The 18,999-nt window shown below is 46.6% G+C and overlaps 1 protein-coding gene across 2 annotated transcripts in view; it reads left to right on the forward strand.

Moving 5' to 3' along the window:
* LOC106648680 (retinal homeobox protein Rx-B-like) overlaps positions 1–18,999 on the forward strand; it is a 50,583-nt gene that overhangs the window by 13,005 nt on the left and 18,579 nt on the right. For both annotated transcript variants that reach the window (XM_014365756.2, XM_014365757.2), the window contains exon 3: positions 7,198–7,424. In XM_014365756.2, coding sequence (XP_014221242.1) covers positions 7,198–7,424 — 227 coding nt within the window. The remainder of the gene's footprint in view (positions 1–7,197; positions 7,425–18,999) is intronic.

Here is an 18,999-nt window from a genome sequence, read left to right on the forward strand (position 1 = left end):
ATATTTATACAAGATCGCGTTAATAATCACACGGGCTGGCGCGTACGCCTGTAATGTAGATGCATCGTAAAAAAGAAGCCGCGACGAGGAGAGAAAGAAAAACGAGGCGTGAAAGTCGTAATCCTCTTTGGTTCGGCGGAGCGGGGCACAATATTTTTACCATAAAAACACACACACACACACACGTGCGCGCACTTGTGCGTGTATATAGTATAGCTCGTGCTCCGAACGTGAATTGCGACGTATTGTGCGCGTACGGATCATAATGCGAGCGTAGATTCTTATTCTCCAGCTCTACTTGCACATATACGTAGGGGCGAGCGATTCTCCTTTGAGCCGCTTCTTCGAGTATGCGCGCGTGTAATCGTACCCTCCTCTCGGTTTTGTCATTTTTTTATTCAGCTTCTTTTTCCATTGGGATTATGTTCGCCGTGTACATATATACGCAGCAAAATGGAAAAAGTGAGACGCGCGCGACGATAAACATTATACACACACGATATATACACGAGCGCGCGCCTGTATCGCTCGGACTTAATTAAATTTTATCCTTCTGTTATCTTGTTCAATTACCTTTTTGCTATGTGTGCATATACGTGTATAATGGCGCAGTAATGCCGAGTACAACCCGCATTATGAACGGATGAAGATTTCGTAATGAATGTATCAAAGCGAGCAAGATAGACATGTGCTTCGACGTAATGCTACCATACAGCTGCAGCAACTCTCTCTACCTATATACACACACACATACACCCAAGTACAGCGTACGTAATATACTTGTGCTGCTGTGTGTGTGTGTGTGTGTGTGTGTGCTCAACATCGAAGAAATGAGTGTAAGCGTGCAAAAAACCGATTAGATCTCGCTGCCATTTGCATATAATTGCATATTATCCAGAAAGAGAACGAGTATATAACTATAAAAGTTAGAGAGAGAGAGAGAGAGAAAAAGAGCAAGAGTCGTGCACAAGCGGCGCTGTGTAAAGGCAACACAACAAAAAAATTAAGCGTCTTATTCTCGCCGTTGAAGGAAAATTAATTGATAAAATTAAATTAGCTCGCAGCGTCCTTGTTTCGCGTTTCCCCTTCTCCACTACCACGTCGCTTACCTCCCCTCCGCTGCTGCTGCTGTTGCTCGATCCTTCGCTGAATAAGAATAATTTCTTTCCTTTTTACATTTTAGGCCTGGAATTCGACAAAATCTTACTCTCTATACGACGTTAGCGTGGTTGTCAATGATTCAGGGGCTTTAGAAAATTAATTGAATATGAATTAATATTGTTACTCTTTTCTATTTTATCGATCGTCTCTCGACCAGGTTAAAATATTGCATCCTTAGAAATGAATTATTGCTCGCGTTGTTGAAGTGCTCGAGTTAGCGCTTAGAGAGTGCATTAATGTGAGTTAGGGCCGATCCGTTATTATCGCGAACTTTGCCATGTCCATCGCAAGTGGCAGCTTTGTTGAACCGCCTCCTACGCTTCCTACTACGAAAGAGCCCTTGTACTATAGTCGGTTGATCAGTCAAAACGATGAGTCAATTTAGCTCTCGTAAAAAGCCGATATATCTCGAATACAACTAATGCACAAACCTAACAACACGTGTCGCTTGAATTAATACGTTTATTTAATTCTCTATATCTATGACGATGGGAAATAACGTTTATGCTGATTTTTCTCTCGAGCGAGTTTGTAATCACAGCCGATGCGAGGATGTGGTCAATTAAGTCGCGGCGTCGAATAGAAAATACGCCGCACGCTTAATCCGTGGCAGGCATTGCATCGTCGTCAACGAGCTTATTGTAAATCGTCCGATCGCCGGAGCTCGTCGAAAGGTAATACGCGTAAGTCGATGCGGCGGCAGAAATATTTTTCGCGACGCAGCAGCAGCAGCAGCAGCAGCACATGTGCGTCTCACGGTGAGCCTCTTAATATTATATTATATATTTAGCTCGGCAACTCTGGAAAGAGAGAGAGAGAGAGAGAGAGAAAGAGAGAGAGACGCTCGTTCGCCTATAGCCGTGTAAACCCGATTACAAGAGTATATACGTGCGAGAGAGGCGCGAAAGAAACTTAATCGAATAAAGGCGCGCTAGATTTGCCAAGACGATAATCTACTTGACGTGATCTCTTTTTCTCGCGTACTTACCGACACACACACACACACACACAACTCTTTCGAGCTGTTATCTTAATTCATCGGCAGCTTGGAATATGCTATACAAGGGACCGCGAGGTAGTGAGTAGGTGCAAACCTGCAGCCAACCCGAAAGAGAGAGAGAGAGAGAGAGAGAGCCCGAAACTCGTTTTGTTTTCTATCCTTTGTGGGTTATTCGAGCATTAATGAGCCATAAAGCAGCGCTATGGTTACGCTCGATTTTCGTGACTCGTATGCATAAATGCATACCCGGCAAAGCTGCCAGTCGATAAGCGTGCGACCCCACCCGCCTCGAACTTTGTAGCCACCTGCAGCAGTTGTACCTGCGATTCGATCGACGAGCATTACAACTTTACATCTGTCGATGGTGCGTTCGCGAGCAAATTCATCAAACGTATTTATGTATTTCTCTCTTGCCCCTCGGTTCATCGTGCTTAATAAAATAGACATTTCATATGAAAATTAAATTACAATTTTTACATCTTTTAATTAATGCTTTTCTATTTCATAAATTAAAAAGACAACGTAGGTGTTTAGGCAAAACAATTGGAAAATTAAAAAGTCGTCGATTAAATAGAACAGCAGTTGGTAAAAGTCTTAGGGCGACGATTTGCTAAAATGCACACGCGACACGGCACGTCTCGTTCTCTGTGTCTCTCGCATTTTCTCCTCGTCTTCTTTTTCTACACGAGCTGCACACAAGGAGTTATGTTCCGGGGCTATTAAGCACTCTGCGCGCTCACGGATCGCTGCCAACAACTGCTATACGTACGGGCCTGTATAATTTCAGCCTCGCAGTCGAGAGAGGACTCCATTATCCTATCTCGTCGTGTCAATCTCCTAAGTAGCTTCTACGTCCTCGCGTATGTATATGGCCGATTCTCCGCGAAATCTAATGGCCCAGAAATATTCTCCGTGCTTTTCATATCGAACGTGTCCCCAAATTTTATTAGAAATTTTATTCAAATTTTTTCAACTATCTGTGATGGCTCTTTTTTAGAGACTGGTGTTTTTCCTATAATCTGGCTTATTGATTTAGAAAAATCTTAGCTTGGCGTCTCGTGTGATTCAAGGAAAGAATGTATTTATCATTCGTATGCATCGAATATGTACTCTATATCATAGGTGACAAGACTCATATAGTGAGTGCAGTGGGCGCGTGTCAGGGTGGACAAAGGAGCGGCTATTTCTTTCGTTGGCGGCTAGTTTTAGAACGAGTAGCGCGATATACGTAGAGAGGGTGGCCGATGATGATGCAAGATGCATACGTCCATCGAATTCCTCATTCAGACCTCGAGCCTCATTGTAATTGAATGAGATGGCAAGCGCAGAGCTACTTATGCGAGAGCCGACAAAAGGACTAAGATCGATAATCGCTGAGAATGGCCAGGAGATCGGGACGTTTCAGTTGGCAAAGTGCATCCCCTGCACCGCGGCGGCAAGTGCGTATCGACAGTCGTACAGTCAATTATCGTCGCTTACAATAATAGATGCATTAGGCTGGCTTTCGATTTGTGCAGAGTCAGTCGATTGCAGGCCGATCGGCCGATGGAGATCTGCCGACTATATACGTGTGTCGATCGTGGACGGAGCACATGAATTTCGTTTAATGACGCTTCGCTGCGTCGAGCAATGGTATGGGTCGCTGCTATTATATATCGAATTATCGATGTAGGATTGGCCACGTATTATGTTATAACGTAGCTACACTCGAGCTGGCGCGTAAAACCACGAGCTGCGTAGATTGAATTATAAAAATTCAGTGAGTCAAGCGAGCAAGTAGCTGCCACGCGACACGTCGAGTCGCCGGAAAAAAAAACATAAAAATTCAATTTGGCGCACGCGAGCTAGCCTAGCTAGCCATGCTTAGCCACTAAAATTTTCCTCCTCATAAATTTTCCAACACGCGACGTAACGTCGACCAGCGCGAACTAACTCAATAATACTTGGCGTGGCAGCTCGAGAGCTCGTTGGGTACGACGACGAAAAAAACAACAACTGCGCCGCGGACTGGGCAAAGTCGTGTGGCTGCATAAGCAGTACCTACCTACAAAGTGAGAATTAATCGGCTGAATCCGTGCACAGGTGTGTGTGCGTGTGGGTCTGTGTTGTAGTGTACAGTGGGTTGCGCGCGCAGAGGCGCGAGTATGTACGGCGCGCAGGGGGGTGCAAACTAATTAATGGCAGTGCGAGCATAAGCTCGTTACTCACGACGATAATAACTCGAGCCCCGTACCGCTGCCGCTGGTCGCTGTGCAAACACATGCACTGCACACGCACACACACACACACACATATATAGAGCAAACTATAGGATACAGCCAAGGGGCCACTAAACTCACCTGACTCGGCCAGCTCGTGCAGCAGTCAGCTATCGATAGGGTCTAATGCAGCGGTGTATTACCATTAGTCCGACCAAATCAATCTCGTCGCTCGCACCAATTTCAATCCTCCCGACGATTCATCTTCCTTTCTTCCTCTCTTCCTTTCTTCCTGCTGTTCAGCTCGATGCCTCGCCAAGTCCAAGCAAAAAAGCCCCAGCTAAAACGAGCAAAGAAGACGAGTGAAAAGTCGATCGTGCGTTGACGGGGCGTCGTTGGCTGCGCTCCTCGTTGCCGAGGAAAAATCGCCGCGATCGGCCACGCGCGCGAGTAATATTGGGTACTCGTGAGCGGGGCAATTAATAATTTTATAAAATGAAGGAATAAAAAAAGAGAGAGAGAAAAAGCCACTCGAGCTGCGTCAAACTGCGCGATGTTAATTAACTTTCAATATCACAACGATGTGGTATGCACACATCCATATACACACACACACACACACACACACACACACACACACACACACACTCATACGTGTGTAGCAAAATTTAATTAAACGTCCGTTCTTTACGTCGCGCGCGCGTGCGTGCTATATAGCCAGCGCTAAAGCTTTTATTAACGAACTTTTCAACGTCATATCAAGCCAATGGAATATCTCTCACGCGTCGCCAAATTACACGTTTTAATATAATATACTTTTTTTAAACCAACTTTTACATTAATCGGCCGGCGATGTACTATACATATAGCAGCGGCAGCAGCCTGCAACTACCATATTATCCATATTAAAGTTTCACCTTGGTGCGCTTTTTTTGGCCTGGGATCGAGTGTCGTCGAACTCGGGGTCCGATCTGCCGCTCGATTCGATGCTTATTATACGCGCGAGATTCATCGCATCGAGTAAGAGCCCAAATAATTATGTCACGTTATGAAAAATTTGAAAATTCTCGGCATAGACTCTGAAAATAAGTAATTTTATTACTTATACTATTGTATTTGCTGTTAGACAATTATTTGTCCTTTACCACTTGTAGATTCCCAGTTGAGGGTGTTCGCCATCTAGTGGCGGACAATTGAAGTAGAATCATTGTATTCGCCGTGGTTGAAATCTAATCAAGATTTTTTGAAACAGCTCTATAAAATGCGCCAAATAAGAAAATTTCCAAAAACAGGCGAATCAATGGCCACATTTTTTAAAACATTTCAAATTGTCGTTTTGGTCAGGAGGCCATTATTAATGTTGAGCATTTCTACCAGGATTGGATACAAACTCGTACATGATATAACTCGATCTCGTCGAGTTACTCGGTGTCTTGGATTATCTATCAAAATAATAAAGACGATCGCGGGGGGAGGGTTCCTAATATAAGGTACATAACGGAGCCGGCTCGAGTAGCAATAGTATACGCCGCGACCTTACACGTCTGCGTATTTGTACGTATTACCTTTTTGTAAAATTGAATAAATAAGCTGTCACGTGAAGGTAAGATCGTCGAGTCGCCGAGGCGAACTTTTGTCGTCCTCGCGCACGCAACGAGTTCTCAATGTAGGTACACAAGACAAGACTCGTGTGTTGCTCATCCGTTTGTAATATCACAATAGCTCTCGCACACGTGCATTGTACAGCGCATAAACATGCGCTCGTGCTATTTATGCATCGTTTTCTTGCTGTGTGTACGCCTAATTGCCGAATGTTTGACTAATCCTTGCAGTGGTATAGAGAGGCCTACTACTGCTACATAGCATAAGTAGTAAATGTATTAAAGTAGTAATGTTACAAGTTTTGCTTAATACGGTAGACATCATCGTGTGTAGATATCGCGCTCACTCGCCGCAGCGTTGCGTCGGCAAGAAAGAGAAAAGAAACCCGATCCAGCTCTACGTGCATATAAAGCATCGTGGACTACATAACGGTATTATATATCTCTCTCTCTCATTATTCTGTTATTCGTCCGCGAGCCCATCAAAACGTTACGTTGTGTACGTATATAGCAGCAGCAGTCGGTATCGCATGTGCTGCACTCAATTGGCTCTCGCAGAGTACTACTACCACTACTACTACTACCACTACTGCGCCAAAGCGCGTCTCGTCTTACACGAGCTACAAACAAAACTAAACAACGTCTAATCCTCTGCCCGTGTATAAGCAGCAGCGGCTTTTTTTTTATTTACCTTCGGTTTTATTATCGAGCCTCGGGGCTCTTTAATGGCCCTCGTATGCTCGCTCTCGACAAAGTCGATCCTTTTCGAGAGTCCCGCAGTATACAGAAATCGCAGCGCGCCCCGATGCTCAAATACCCCTACCTATAATATAATACAATATTATGCACGTTTAAGCAAGGATGTGTGTATTATCGATTGTCGTTGCGGACTATTAGCACGGCGCATATACTCGGTAAGCGTCAATCAATTCATCCCATTACATGCGAAGCTGTACGTTATCTCGAGATGCAAGGCGAAATTGACACGGAGCCAAAGAGCGATTAGCTCGCCGCAAATCGATCCTAATTCAGCCCCGAGTGAGCTAGTCTCTACCGAGAGAGGCTTAATTATCTAGCTAATGAGGGCTCGACGTAATATACACACACCCAACGGGCTTCCGATCGAAGCCTGCAACTACATTAGCGAACGACTTTGCTTTCTCGCGATACACCTACCCGTATATCACTGCAGTTCGATCTTTGCCCCCGTAATGATGTCGATCCGTTGTCGTTACAGGCGAGAGCAGCAACAACTCGACGGGCGGGGGGAGCGACGACGAGCTCTGCCACGGCATGCAGGACGACTGCAACTCCGGCAAGAAGAAGCACCGGCGCAACAGGACGACCTTCACCACGTACCAGCTGCACGAGCTCGAGCGAGCCTTCGAAAAGTCACACTATCCCGACGTCTACTCGCGGGAGGAGCTCGCCATGAAGGTCAATCTGCCGGAGGTCCGAGTACAGGTGAGTCTCTCTCTCTCTCTTCTTTCCGTATTATTTACCTGATCAATGGGTGTGGGCGAGCAGCTGATTTTTACCTGACATTCGCCACCTGCGTAAACATTCGGCTCGGTTTTGACTACTCACCTTGTTTTATCGGCTACCCGACTTTTCTTTTGATCCTTCTCAATTGCGCTCTAGTATAATTATTATATTTTTCATATGCGTTTGGTTAACTTTGATTTCGAATGAAAAAAATCAAGACACATTTTTGAAAATTTTCTTTATTCGATTGATATAATAACTGTACAAAATTAAAAAAAACACCCGACATTTCAATCATCGCTTACTCTACCGCTATCGCTATCGCTTATCGCCTTCGAAGCTCTCGCGTTTTCATCGTGGAAAAAATCAAGACACATTTTTGAAATTCATTTCATTGACGCCGCCACGACAATGTGATATAAATCTTTGTTGGCGAGTCCTCGGAGGATCATGTCGCAGCACTCGATCGATGTAAGTCTGTTGTGTATGAGCTCCATGAAAGGAGCCAATGCCCATTGCCGGAAAAATCCTCTCGATACTTTCTCGCAGAGATGCGCGGCGCAAGCCTTTTGATTGCTCTCGGGCAGCTCCCACAATTCGTCAAAGTGCGCGAAAAGGAAGTAGTCGCGCAACGTGACGCGTTTCGCCGCCTCTTCGGCATCCAGCCGAGTTAGCTCATAGAGCGTCAGACTCGAACTTTCCAATGGCTCTTGCTCTTCCTCCTCCTCGCTAGAATCACTAGCGTCGCTGGAATCACTCACAACTCTGTTATCGAATACTTTGATCTCTTTGGCGTCCGCCACAAAGTCCTCGTCGTCGTACCAACTTTTGTCCGCCGAATTTTCCTCGTTCAAGCCGAGCTCGATGAACAATTGCATGATCGTCTGGGCGTCGTCTCGCGTCATTTCGTATCCTCCTTTCTCGAGGTAATCGACGACGAACAGTATGTAGCACGTTAGCTTCAATTTATGATAAATCGAATCTTCGACCTCTGGATCTTCTACCGGTTCCAATGCCTCGACAAACTGATCCGCACTGGGTAAAGCGAAGCCGGCCAGATCTGCGCCGTTTTGCACGAGTATATCGACCTCCCTCGGCTTGAGATTAACCACGGCTATTTGCAGCGCCGTGCGACCAGACGAGTCCCGAGCATCCACCTGCACCGTCTGCTCGATGTCGTTGCAGACCTCGAAGAATAGCTTCATCATGCCGTCGTCTTTGTATCTCATACAGATAACGTGCAGAGGTGTGAATCCGGCCTTGTTTGCCAGATTCACCTGGGCTCCTTTTCGCAGAAGAAACTCCGTCAATTTCTTGTGTTCGTTCCTCGCGGCCAAGTGTAGTGGCGCGTCGCCTGTTTCTGTCGCGACACAGTTGACACTCTGACCCGACTCGAGAAACTTTTCGACCTCGTCTTGCAAGCCGTACTCGCAGGCCACATGCAAGTGCGTGTAGCCATCGACGTCGCGACAATTCACGTTACTGTTGTATATTTTGAAAAGCTCACGGACGATTTGTCGGTGTGCAATATTCAAGTGTTCGGACGCGAGGTGCAGCGGGGTGGTGCAATTCAACGGTTGGTTGCTCTTGTAGCCGCTGCTAGTTACGAACTTGACGATTCGACTCATTTTTTCGGCATTTTTATAATCTTTACTCCAGTATTTTATAACGAGCGAGAGGACACACTCGACTTCATATTCCTTCGTAAAAACGTCCTGGAGTTTTGGAAGTTGAGCCTCGCGATCCTCGATCAAGGCATAACGTTTGTCAAGAAAAGCACATAGCTCTTTCGAGACATCCGTATCCATGTCTCGGTCATTGCAATTTCGATCGAAGGGGATGCACATTTTTGTAGACACTCGTAGCACAGAACGCACACACAATCGTTTGTAATTTTACGGTACTTTATTTTTGTTAAATTCTCTATTCACGTGAATCACTAACTGTAATCGATGGGAGCTTGCTCGATGTTCTCTGTACGGTGTCCTAACGTGTACTGCTTTATATATAGACGAGGATGTCTATATTTAGAGAGTCAAAAACACATACGTTCGAAGGCAAATAGATAGAAAAAGTCGTTTGATGAATGAGTCATCGCAATACCGTTGGCATTTTAGGCGCCTAACTTTCTTTTTTAGAAAAGGATGTGACGTTAGACCATATAAAGCACAACACAGTTATCTTTAAAATCGGAGATAGAGGCAGTTGGAGAGCTGGCCGCCAGTAGACAGACGGCTTACGCAGACTCGACTAACTATTATTACGCTCGAGTTACAAAAGTCGGCCAACAGCAATTACATTTGGACCTAGCAAGTATAAAGTATTAATCCGCAACGAGCGTTTGATAAGGCTTAAGTTTGTTAATTAGCTGCAGCAGCAGCTCGTAATTCAATGCAGTATGTATACACTGCGAGCGCCGACTATAAAGGCGAAAGGCGCGCACGAAAAGGGCCGTGCTAGGTGCTGTTTACCTTATAGGTATAACGCAACGTTCCACCGAGTCCATGGATGCAAATCTCCAACAAACTTGTGTGGAAATTGCAAACTCCGATTTGGCATGGCGAACTACGCGCGTACAGAGTTGCTGCTGTATCTGTGTACAGGTGCGCGCACGCACACGTACACAAAGTCGAGCTAACGGCTTGCCGCCGCCGCCGCCGTTTCCGTGCAAACAATCGAGCGCGGCCAATCGTGCCCGACACCGACACTCCACGCAGATGTATTAAACTAAATTAAATTAATTATGTTCGTGACGGCGATAAAACGTGCGCAACTTCTCTCTCTCTCTCTCTCTGCATATTATACGCACCTAGCAGTAGGAGGCATAGCATGTGCCGAGCATCGATTAGGCTCAAAGCTTTGTGCTTTGGTGTACACGCTCGACTCCCAATGCACACGGTGTATCTGCCCGATCGGTCGAATTAGCTGCTGCGTTATACCACTCGTATACGCGGTAGTACACTGCAGCTGTTTATGTAGTCGTTCGGAGCTTTGAGGCTCCATAAACTTCGACAACGCTATGACCGAAGCCTCGTATTACGCTCGAGCTAACTGAATTATTCGATTCTTGCGTCACTTCTCTCATTTCTGATCATTCTCTTATCGTTTCGACACGGTCCAAATCAGTTCGGCTAAACTTTCGACTAAACATTGACTAAATATCATCTGAACTGATCGAATCAAAGGCGTTATCAACAGTCACGAGTTATCCCCAATGAATGATTCGAACTTTGAGTTCAAGGTCATAAAGTCGCATATGCAATTTATTGCAGTTAGCCGCGCGAAAAAAGTTTGCGCTGCTATTATGGCGATAAAATCGCAAATGTCAAGGATCGTGCAGTTGATTCGGGTCAGACGAGTGGATGTAATATTTATACGCGCTGCAGAGCTCCATGGGCGCTAATTAATTTTATTCCGCCGTTTGACTTGGCATTTTTAACGAACTTTAACCCGGTTGATTAAAAAAATTTTGCGCAGCGCGCTCGGTTGTCACCGCTTGGCAGATAGTAGCGTATATTACAGGTACGTCGAGGCCGGGCCCCGCCACGCCGCTGTGGTAAACAAAAAAATACATTGATTAAAAACTGTCGAAGGTCGTCGTCGGTCGACCGATCGAAAAAGGGATTTTTAATCAGCGAGGCTTTACATCAAACGAAAATGCATTTATTGCTTGCGATCGTAGAGCTGCTACGCAATTTTCCGAGCTCTCTCTCTCTCTCTCTCGTCGAGCTTGGCGGCGGCTGGGGCGGCTGCTGCTGCTGCTGGGGGCTTGGGAACGTCGAGAGGCGCGCGTAGGCGGGAGGGAAATCAATAAACGCTGCCACGCGAGCCTGCGAGTCGTCGTGTATACCTACGCGTGCTCGTGCGCAAACACACACGCACCTATATAGTATATATTCGGGGCCGACTCTACACTCAGTCTCCAGTGCGGCGCAGACCTTCTAAATATAGATATATTTTCTACGTACATAGGCGAAAGCGTCGCGGGAGAGCCAACTGCTGAAAAAGCCAAAGCCGTTTGATATACGCCCACTACAGCAACTGCGTCGCGCGTACCGAGAGCAGCACAATGTACTACACATCTACAGCCACTCGAGTGCGCGGCTGGACGCGGCCAATCGACTGCGGCGCGAAAATCTCAATTAAAATGTTTAGTATTATATATAGCAGCTAGTCGGCTTTGCGCGAAAAAGTCTCGGGTTTCTTGACTGTTAATTTGCCTCGGTGGGTTGTAGTCGTCGTCGTCGTTGTTGTTGTTGTTGTTGTCAAGCCGGCAGCGGATTGGCAATCCCTCGGGACGAGGTTGTTCGCTGCGCTCGCCAACAGCTCTGATCCCTTAAGCTTATTAGTGCACTGCTACGCTGCGGATTGCGAAGCACGAGCTCAGATGGAGGAAGAATAAAAATCCACGAGTAGAGCTGTTGGCTCCGTCTCGGTCGTTGGATCGTCGCGCCATCGGGGAATCGAGTCGAGTCGAGAGCGCGTGGCGAGATCATTTATTTATTTGGCTCGAGAGAGCAGCAGTGGCGCACCCCACGCGATCGCTTGTTTGCGGCCTCTTAATTGATCGAATTATCGAAACACGCGGCATTCCTAATTAATCTTATTTGTCGCTCACTCTGGCGGCTCTAGAGTAACAACGTGCTCGCCAAAAGTCGAGCTTTAGCTATCCCCGCACGAGTAGGACGAGCACGACGATCGACTTTCCGGTAAAAGTGAAAAAATCATTACTCCGAATCGAAACACAATGCTAGAGCCGAGTGAGGTGCACCAACACGCGAGAGTGCAGTAGTATAGCTGACAAGACAAGTTTGATAAATTGATAGCAAGTTGGTATACAGCTGCAATCGAGTCTCGTTGGTGGCAAACACGCCAAGCACAGTACGTTTATCAGCAAAAATTAGCCGAATCAAGTTGGGCATACATAAAGAGAGAAACTAACTAGACTCTCGCGCATGCACAGACAGATCGGTAAATCAGGCAAATTAGCCGTCGAACAAATTAAACATTTCGAAATCCAATTACGAGTCGCGTGGCGTACACTAGTACTACTACTAGTACTGCTACACTGGCACCGCACTAGTAGCGACTTCCATGTTTATGTATTATTTACTGTGTACGTAAAATCGTATCGCTAATCCGCTCGGCGAATTATCGGACGGCTCTGACAAATCTCGTTCGGCTCATTTATACTTACTCGCTCGTATGCACGTATGTAAGCTGTCAGTTGCACATTAAAAAGATGTAGATGCCATTTCTAACTGCATCGAATATGCTTTAGCTCGAGTTCCAGGCAAAGAAAAAAAGGGGAAAAAACGAGGATACCGATCGATGAGCGGTAACTCGAATTTCCAACTACCTTGAGCCGATGATGCTCGATAATTTCACAAAAACCTATATAATATTATCCAGGCCTTATCTGGTCTGCGGATGTCGTGCTTGAGGTCGATTTGCAGCCGACTCGAAAGCCCGCGATCAATTGATTCCGCATGATACAACCAATTTGCTATCAGTTTCGCGTAATGGCCTAGCGCATACTTAGCTCATCAATTGACTGATCATAATGGCCCAATAAAATGGAATACGGCGGAGAATCAGATCGCCGTGCAGTTGGGATTTGACAAATAGCCCCCGCCTCTTGCTCGCGATCGAAAGGTTTACAGTGCTTCAAACGTTTCCACGTTCGATCGCGCGATTCGCTACTTCTTTTCCTAAATTTCGAATTCTTTTAAAAATTCGAGCCGATGGAGTCAAACTGCGCGAATGTACACGATTGTTGGGCCCCTTGTGCCGACGCGCGTAAAAAAGAGGGGACAAATGACCTGCAACGCACTCGGGTGCATACCTCTGAAGTCGAGGCAGGAGCGCGGAGCACGAAAAAAAAGAGGCATAAATAAGCCCCGAGTGAGTCCCACGATTATACGCGCGTATAAACACGTATGGGCGCGCGCAGTTATAAGCCATTATACGCGCAGCCCGTGCGTGCGCAATATAGGCGCTTAATACGTTGTAATAGGCGAAAGCGGAAGCCCCGCGCGTAATGCCGGCTAACTCGAGCCCCAAGACAAGTGCTATATAATCGATCGATCGCAGGGACGAAAAAGGCCGAAAAAAGAGAGACTACCAATTCAGCTTAGAATTGCGGCCATCAGCTACCTCGTACTCCTTTCTTTTGGATACAGCTGCGTATAATCGTTCCGCACTTCGAGATGATGTTCAGTATTTGCTCTGCATCGAGTCGAGAGCGCTGCGCAACTTTTTGCCGCAGCACATTTTTACAATTTCGCGTTAATTAGCTTTCGAGACGAGAGAGAGAAAGAGAGAGAGCGGGATACGATCGATGCCGATTTATTGGAGCTCTGTTGTACTATACAACGCAACGAAAAAAAGTATCGACTTGACGCGATGCGCTTTTATTAAATGCCACACTCGATGAGCTGCAATACTAGCTACTATGGTATAGTCTCTCGGTTGTTTATTTTTCTACCTCGAGCGATTGTAGCCAATCATTTGAATCGAGTTTGAATGAAAAAATCCGCCGCCGCTTCGCGAGAAAGGCAAAAAAGTAAATCAACTCGGCTAGCTGGAAAATGAATATATTGTACGTATATGGCTATAGTTGAGAGAGAGAGAGCGAGCTAAATTGAGGTAGGAATTGAAATAAAAACAATTGCCATAGGCTGCACTTGCCTATAGGATCCGGTTAACGAACGGTCATTTGTCCCTGTGCCACGAAATTGACATTTAAAACTGCGATAACTGACCAAACGAGAGAGAGAAGAGAAGAGCCCCAGCCCAAGCGTATACAACAACGTATTCCGACGTCGGATAAAACCCTCGTTTCGTCTCGTACCAAGATACGCGAGATGGAATGGAGTGCGGCTGCTGTGCGGTGTATTTTCATCGTGCCTACGTTATTTGCGAATCTGCGCAGGAAATGTTTAATTTAGAAAACGATTAAAAGTTTCCATCTACCTGCTGCGAGGCTGGCAGCAGTTCGTGTGGTGGCACGAGCTGCTCCAGCCGCAGTCCGCGCGCAGAATGAAAACCATCTACTTCATATGTACTGCTAGCTGTTTTTAGACTAGATTGATTTTTCGCGTCAGTACAGCGTGCCTATAATTCGAACTTGGCCTGCAGAGCGCTTCACTGTCCAGTAATAGTAGTAGTAGTATTAGTGCCGAGTTTAGGCTTGAAATCGCATTTTGTAGAGGCGAAATTGAAGCGCTACCGTAAATATCCTACACCGTAGCGGATATTGCGTAGAGAGGAGCGCGCTAAAGGGACGTATTTTTTTTCGTTGCTTTTTTTCGCTTTCGCCGCCGTATAGTTGTGCAGACGACGTGGGCTTTTTTTCGTATAGCTGGCCGGGTATCGCGCGCGAGAGAGAGAGCTGCTTTTAAGCTGCGATGACTTGCGCTTCAATTAGATTTTTTGCTATGTAGCTCTGGCAATTGCCACGCCGCAAAGGATGTACAAACAGAGAGGAGAGAGAGAGAAGCGGATAGCGGAGGTAGGAAAAAAAAAGAACCAAGCCGAGACTCGAGAGAGTATGACACTATGCGATCGATATAATTAAAGTTTGCCGGCGTTGCAAGTGTATGTGTGTATAAGCCGAACATTAGATCCTCGAGCGTGTCCGAACGTCGTAATATATTTATTTCATTATAGATTCGACACGAGGCTGTATGTATAGATGCCGCTCTGTGGGTATAAGTAGAAGGAAAACGAGCAAAAACAGATTACTCGAGGCTCGCGTAATTCGAAAGTCTCGCTTGGAGAGCTGTCTCGTGACTCGTCTCGAACCTCGTCTCACAGACAGAGAGAGAGAGAGTCGGGCTCTAATTTATTGTATTATTTGTAAAACTGCTACATTATACAGCGTTGAAAGGAATCTGCTTTTCTATAGTAGCGGAGATAAAGCCAAAAGCTCGTCGTGCGCGGCGCGGATCGATCGACGGGTGCTGGCAGGTATAACGATCCAACCACGATGCTCGCGATATCCAATTGACTGCGAAGAAATTGAAGGAGCTGCAAAGCTACGTAAAGAATATCAGATAGCGGTAAGCAGCACGTGACGCTCGTCGCTTATAAGCGGATATAAGCGGGAAGAAGAGAATGGCACTGCGCATATAAAAATGATGGAAAGCAAGAGAGCGTGAGGTAATAAAATAAAAGCGCGAGAAGCTACACGGGCGTCGACTACACATACATATAGCGGCACGAAAAAGCTCGTGGCGTTGGATTTTTGCATGTCTGCGTGTATTATTTGCAGGCCGAGGCTTTGCCGGGCGCCGTAGTTGGTTGCCCTGGTGACCGATGCCTGCAGCAGTTGTGTATATACCTGTGAGCGGCGGCGTCGGCGGCGCATGTGCATGCTATATAGAGGCTCACGCACGTGCTCCACAAAGTGCCTACATGTGTACATGTGTGCGACGCCCCGTACTGCACTGCACTGCACGAAGGGGGTGCAACGATACAACGATCTGCATGTCACACGTCATTTGCGAAAAGCAGCAGCATACGTTTGCTCGAGCTCGAATTAATTCGCAATTGACGAAACTCTAGCTTTGTTTTATCAATTTCACACCTCTGTGCTATACGACGAGCACAATTTGCTATATAAGCTGTGAGCGCAGCCGAGGCAAAAAGGGACGAAAAAAGCCATGAATCATAACAGAGAGAGCGGACAAAGGCGAGAAAAATCCACTTGATCCGAGCGAGCCGAGCGAACAAGTGCGCGCCGGAGAAAATAGCCTAGTCAAGTGTTGCCTTTCTCTCGTTCTCTGTGAGTTTTGTGCGCGTATACGCGTAAAGGCGCGGCCGGATTAGGCTCGATCTCCCCTTTTACCCGGAGACAAGTTCCGGTCGTCGACGGCGCGTCGGCAGCCGAGTGCAGCCGAGCGTATACTACACACAGAAGAATATATGCACCGGCGCGTTCGTATAAACGCGTTCGTTCCGTTGTTATTGAGAGAGAGGGAGGGCGCAGGCCCCCGCACCAGAGCACCGTAATAAGCGATAATACGTCGGAGCTGTCCGCTCGACGCGTGAGCTCTTTTACGCTCTATAAAGCAGATTAATATTTCATCTTTCGCCGCCAGCCATCATTCGATTAATGTACTGCACACACACCGTTGTATAACGCGCATCGTACGTATAGAGTACGCGGATTACCATGACAAATGGATACGAGACCAATGGACGCGCAATTATTTATCCTGGATCGCGTTCCAGCGAAATTAGCCCATTTTTTTGTTCACGTGCACTGCAGGAGCTGCGCGACGAGCGCGAGACATTAGTCGTGCTATACGTTACGTATAATGCGATATTCGATCACGAATACGCCCAGCTCCCCCGAACGCCAACCAACGAACGAACGAACGAAAAAAAACGAGGCTAAAGTAAATTCGATCGGTGCATAAGACTGGGCCCGAGCGTACTTTAATAGGATATAGCGCGGGCACGGAAAGAAAATAACACATTATCGGAAATTCAATTATGCAGGCGCGCGCGCGCGAGAAAGCCAAGCTGAACGATTTGCATGAAAAAAAAATGAGCGTATTTGACAGCGATCGCGAGCCCATCTCCGTCCACGCTCGGTTCCATCGTCGAATTCGAATATGCAAAGGAGAATAGAGGCAAAGAGAGAAAAAAAGGAATGCTCTCGATTACGCTACGTCGCTGGAATAATCCGACGCGATGTTGCAGGCTGCGCAGCTATTATTATTATATAGTTACGCGAGCGCACGCGATTTGTCACGTATAGTAACAGCAACAGCAGCAGCTCGCGATAATCGTGCGCGCACGACCTGACAAACAAATCCATGATCGTTTATCTATATGCCCGAGACAACGGATAAAAAATTGGGATCACGGGGATTCGAGGTGTAAAACGAGATAATGTCGGCTCGCGCCGCTCCATGGAAAAGAGACAAAAGAGCACCTGCATACAAAGAAAGCAACAAAACAGATGGAGAAATAGTTCGGAGAGTGTGATAAGATATTGGTATGATATGATAAGGTGAGATAAGTTCGCACTTGCGTTTTCTCATCTCCGTCGAGTCGTCGACTATATATAGGTCGAGCTATAGACTGACAGAAATTTCGTCCGCTGACGAAATTCGATGGCTAATCTGCGACTCACCCAAAACTCGCGTTACCTTTTGATGTAGCAAACGATTAAGTACTCGTCAGTTTTAAATTAGATTTTATCCAAAATCTATCAATTGACATATCAATTATAATCCGATAAAAGATGCGTCTTATTACAGCAAAAATGTCTTAGCGACTGGAGCTCTCTACATTATTTGAAAATAATAGCATCTCGGCGAAAAAGGTTATTATCAATTGCGAGCTGTGTTCTACTATTCACGCTCGTGTCTCGAGGCATTACTCGCGAGTCGAAAAAGAAGCTAAAGAAAAAAAGAATAAAATAAAATAAAAAGTAAGAGAAAGAGAATTATCCTCTTTTGGATGGGCTGAAAATCTATCTGCGAGTCCGCGCGTGTGTGTGGATGTAGGTATAGGTAAGTGTGGGAGGGCGCAAATTGGACGCAGACTTATTCAAGACGTTATTTGATCAATAAAAGCTAATCTTTTGGGGCAGTGCTCGGCGCGGGCGGCGGTCGGATGTACACGTGTACTACCGTCAACTCGTAGAAATTCACTAAACACTCGCTTCCACTCTCTGTATACGGAATACGTATCGTGTGTCGAAAGGCGAATTACAAGCTGCGAGCTTGCGATGTACGGCCTGTAGCGAGCTATGCAAGGAGCTGCGCACGTGCACAGCGAACTGCAGAAGCAAGTAGCTATGTGTGTGTGTGTGTGTGTGTATGCAGAGCTGCGGCTGGTCTAGCTAGTCGATCGGCGAAAAAGTCTGTATACGTTAAGGCGAAGCTCGCCTGTGGCTTGGCGCAGTAATTGCAGCAGCGTCGGGAGCACATTCGCCGCTGGAGGAGCCGTGCACATAGTCGTCTGTCGTCTTAACGCGTATCATCGTGTATAGCTCGTGCATCCTATAGTACGTATATAATGAGAAATTTCCCGTGAATCGAAGCAAACCGCGTCGGAATAGCTCTACTCCCTGCTCTGCAGAGGCAGAGAGTCGGCCGCACCCTGCGCGCACCGCCGCAGCACCGGCAACTTCCTATAACGCCGCTCGGGCTGTACACATAAACCAACAGCTATTATAACCGCACGCGTGTGTGCAGGCGCGCGACACATAGCTGTGTACTACAAGCCCAAAGCTCCGCATATAACCCAATCCCTCTCACTCAGCGACGAGCGATGCAAATTGTTCAAAATTTAGCGCGCGCATATAGCTAACGGCGTACTAGTCTCTCTCCGTACTTGGACGAGGGAGGGAGGGAGGGAATATTTGGAAACTCCATTACACTCTCGGCGCGACACTAGCGACCTCTTGGCCGCGCGCACGCCTCAGCTTCGTACCTATTACCGAGCTTTATCTCTCTCCCCCGCTCGTTTTGTCTCGTTGATTCTTGTGCTGCCTTTTCAGCGGCACCCCCGCTGCTGCTTACTCCGCTTATTC

Source organism: Trichogramma pretiosum, unplaced genomic scaffold (assembly GCF_000599845.2).
Source record: "Trichogramma pretiosum strain Unisexual culture from Peru unplaced genomic scaffold, Tpre_2.0 scaffold69, whole genome shotgun sequence".
NCBI lineage: Eukaryota > Metazoa > Arthropoda > Insecta > Hymenoptera > Trichogrammatidae > Trichogramma > Trichogramma pretiosum.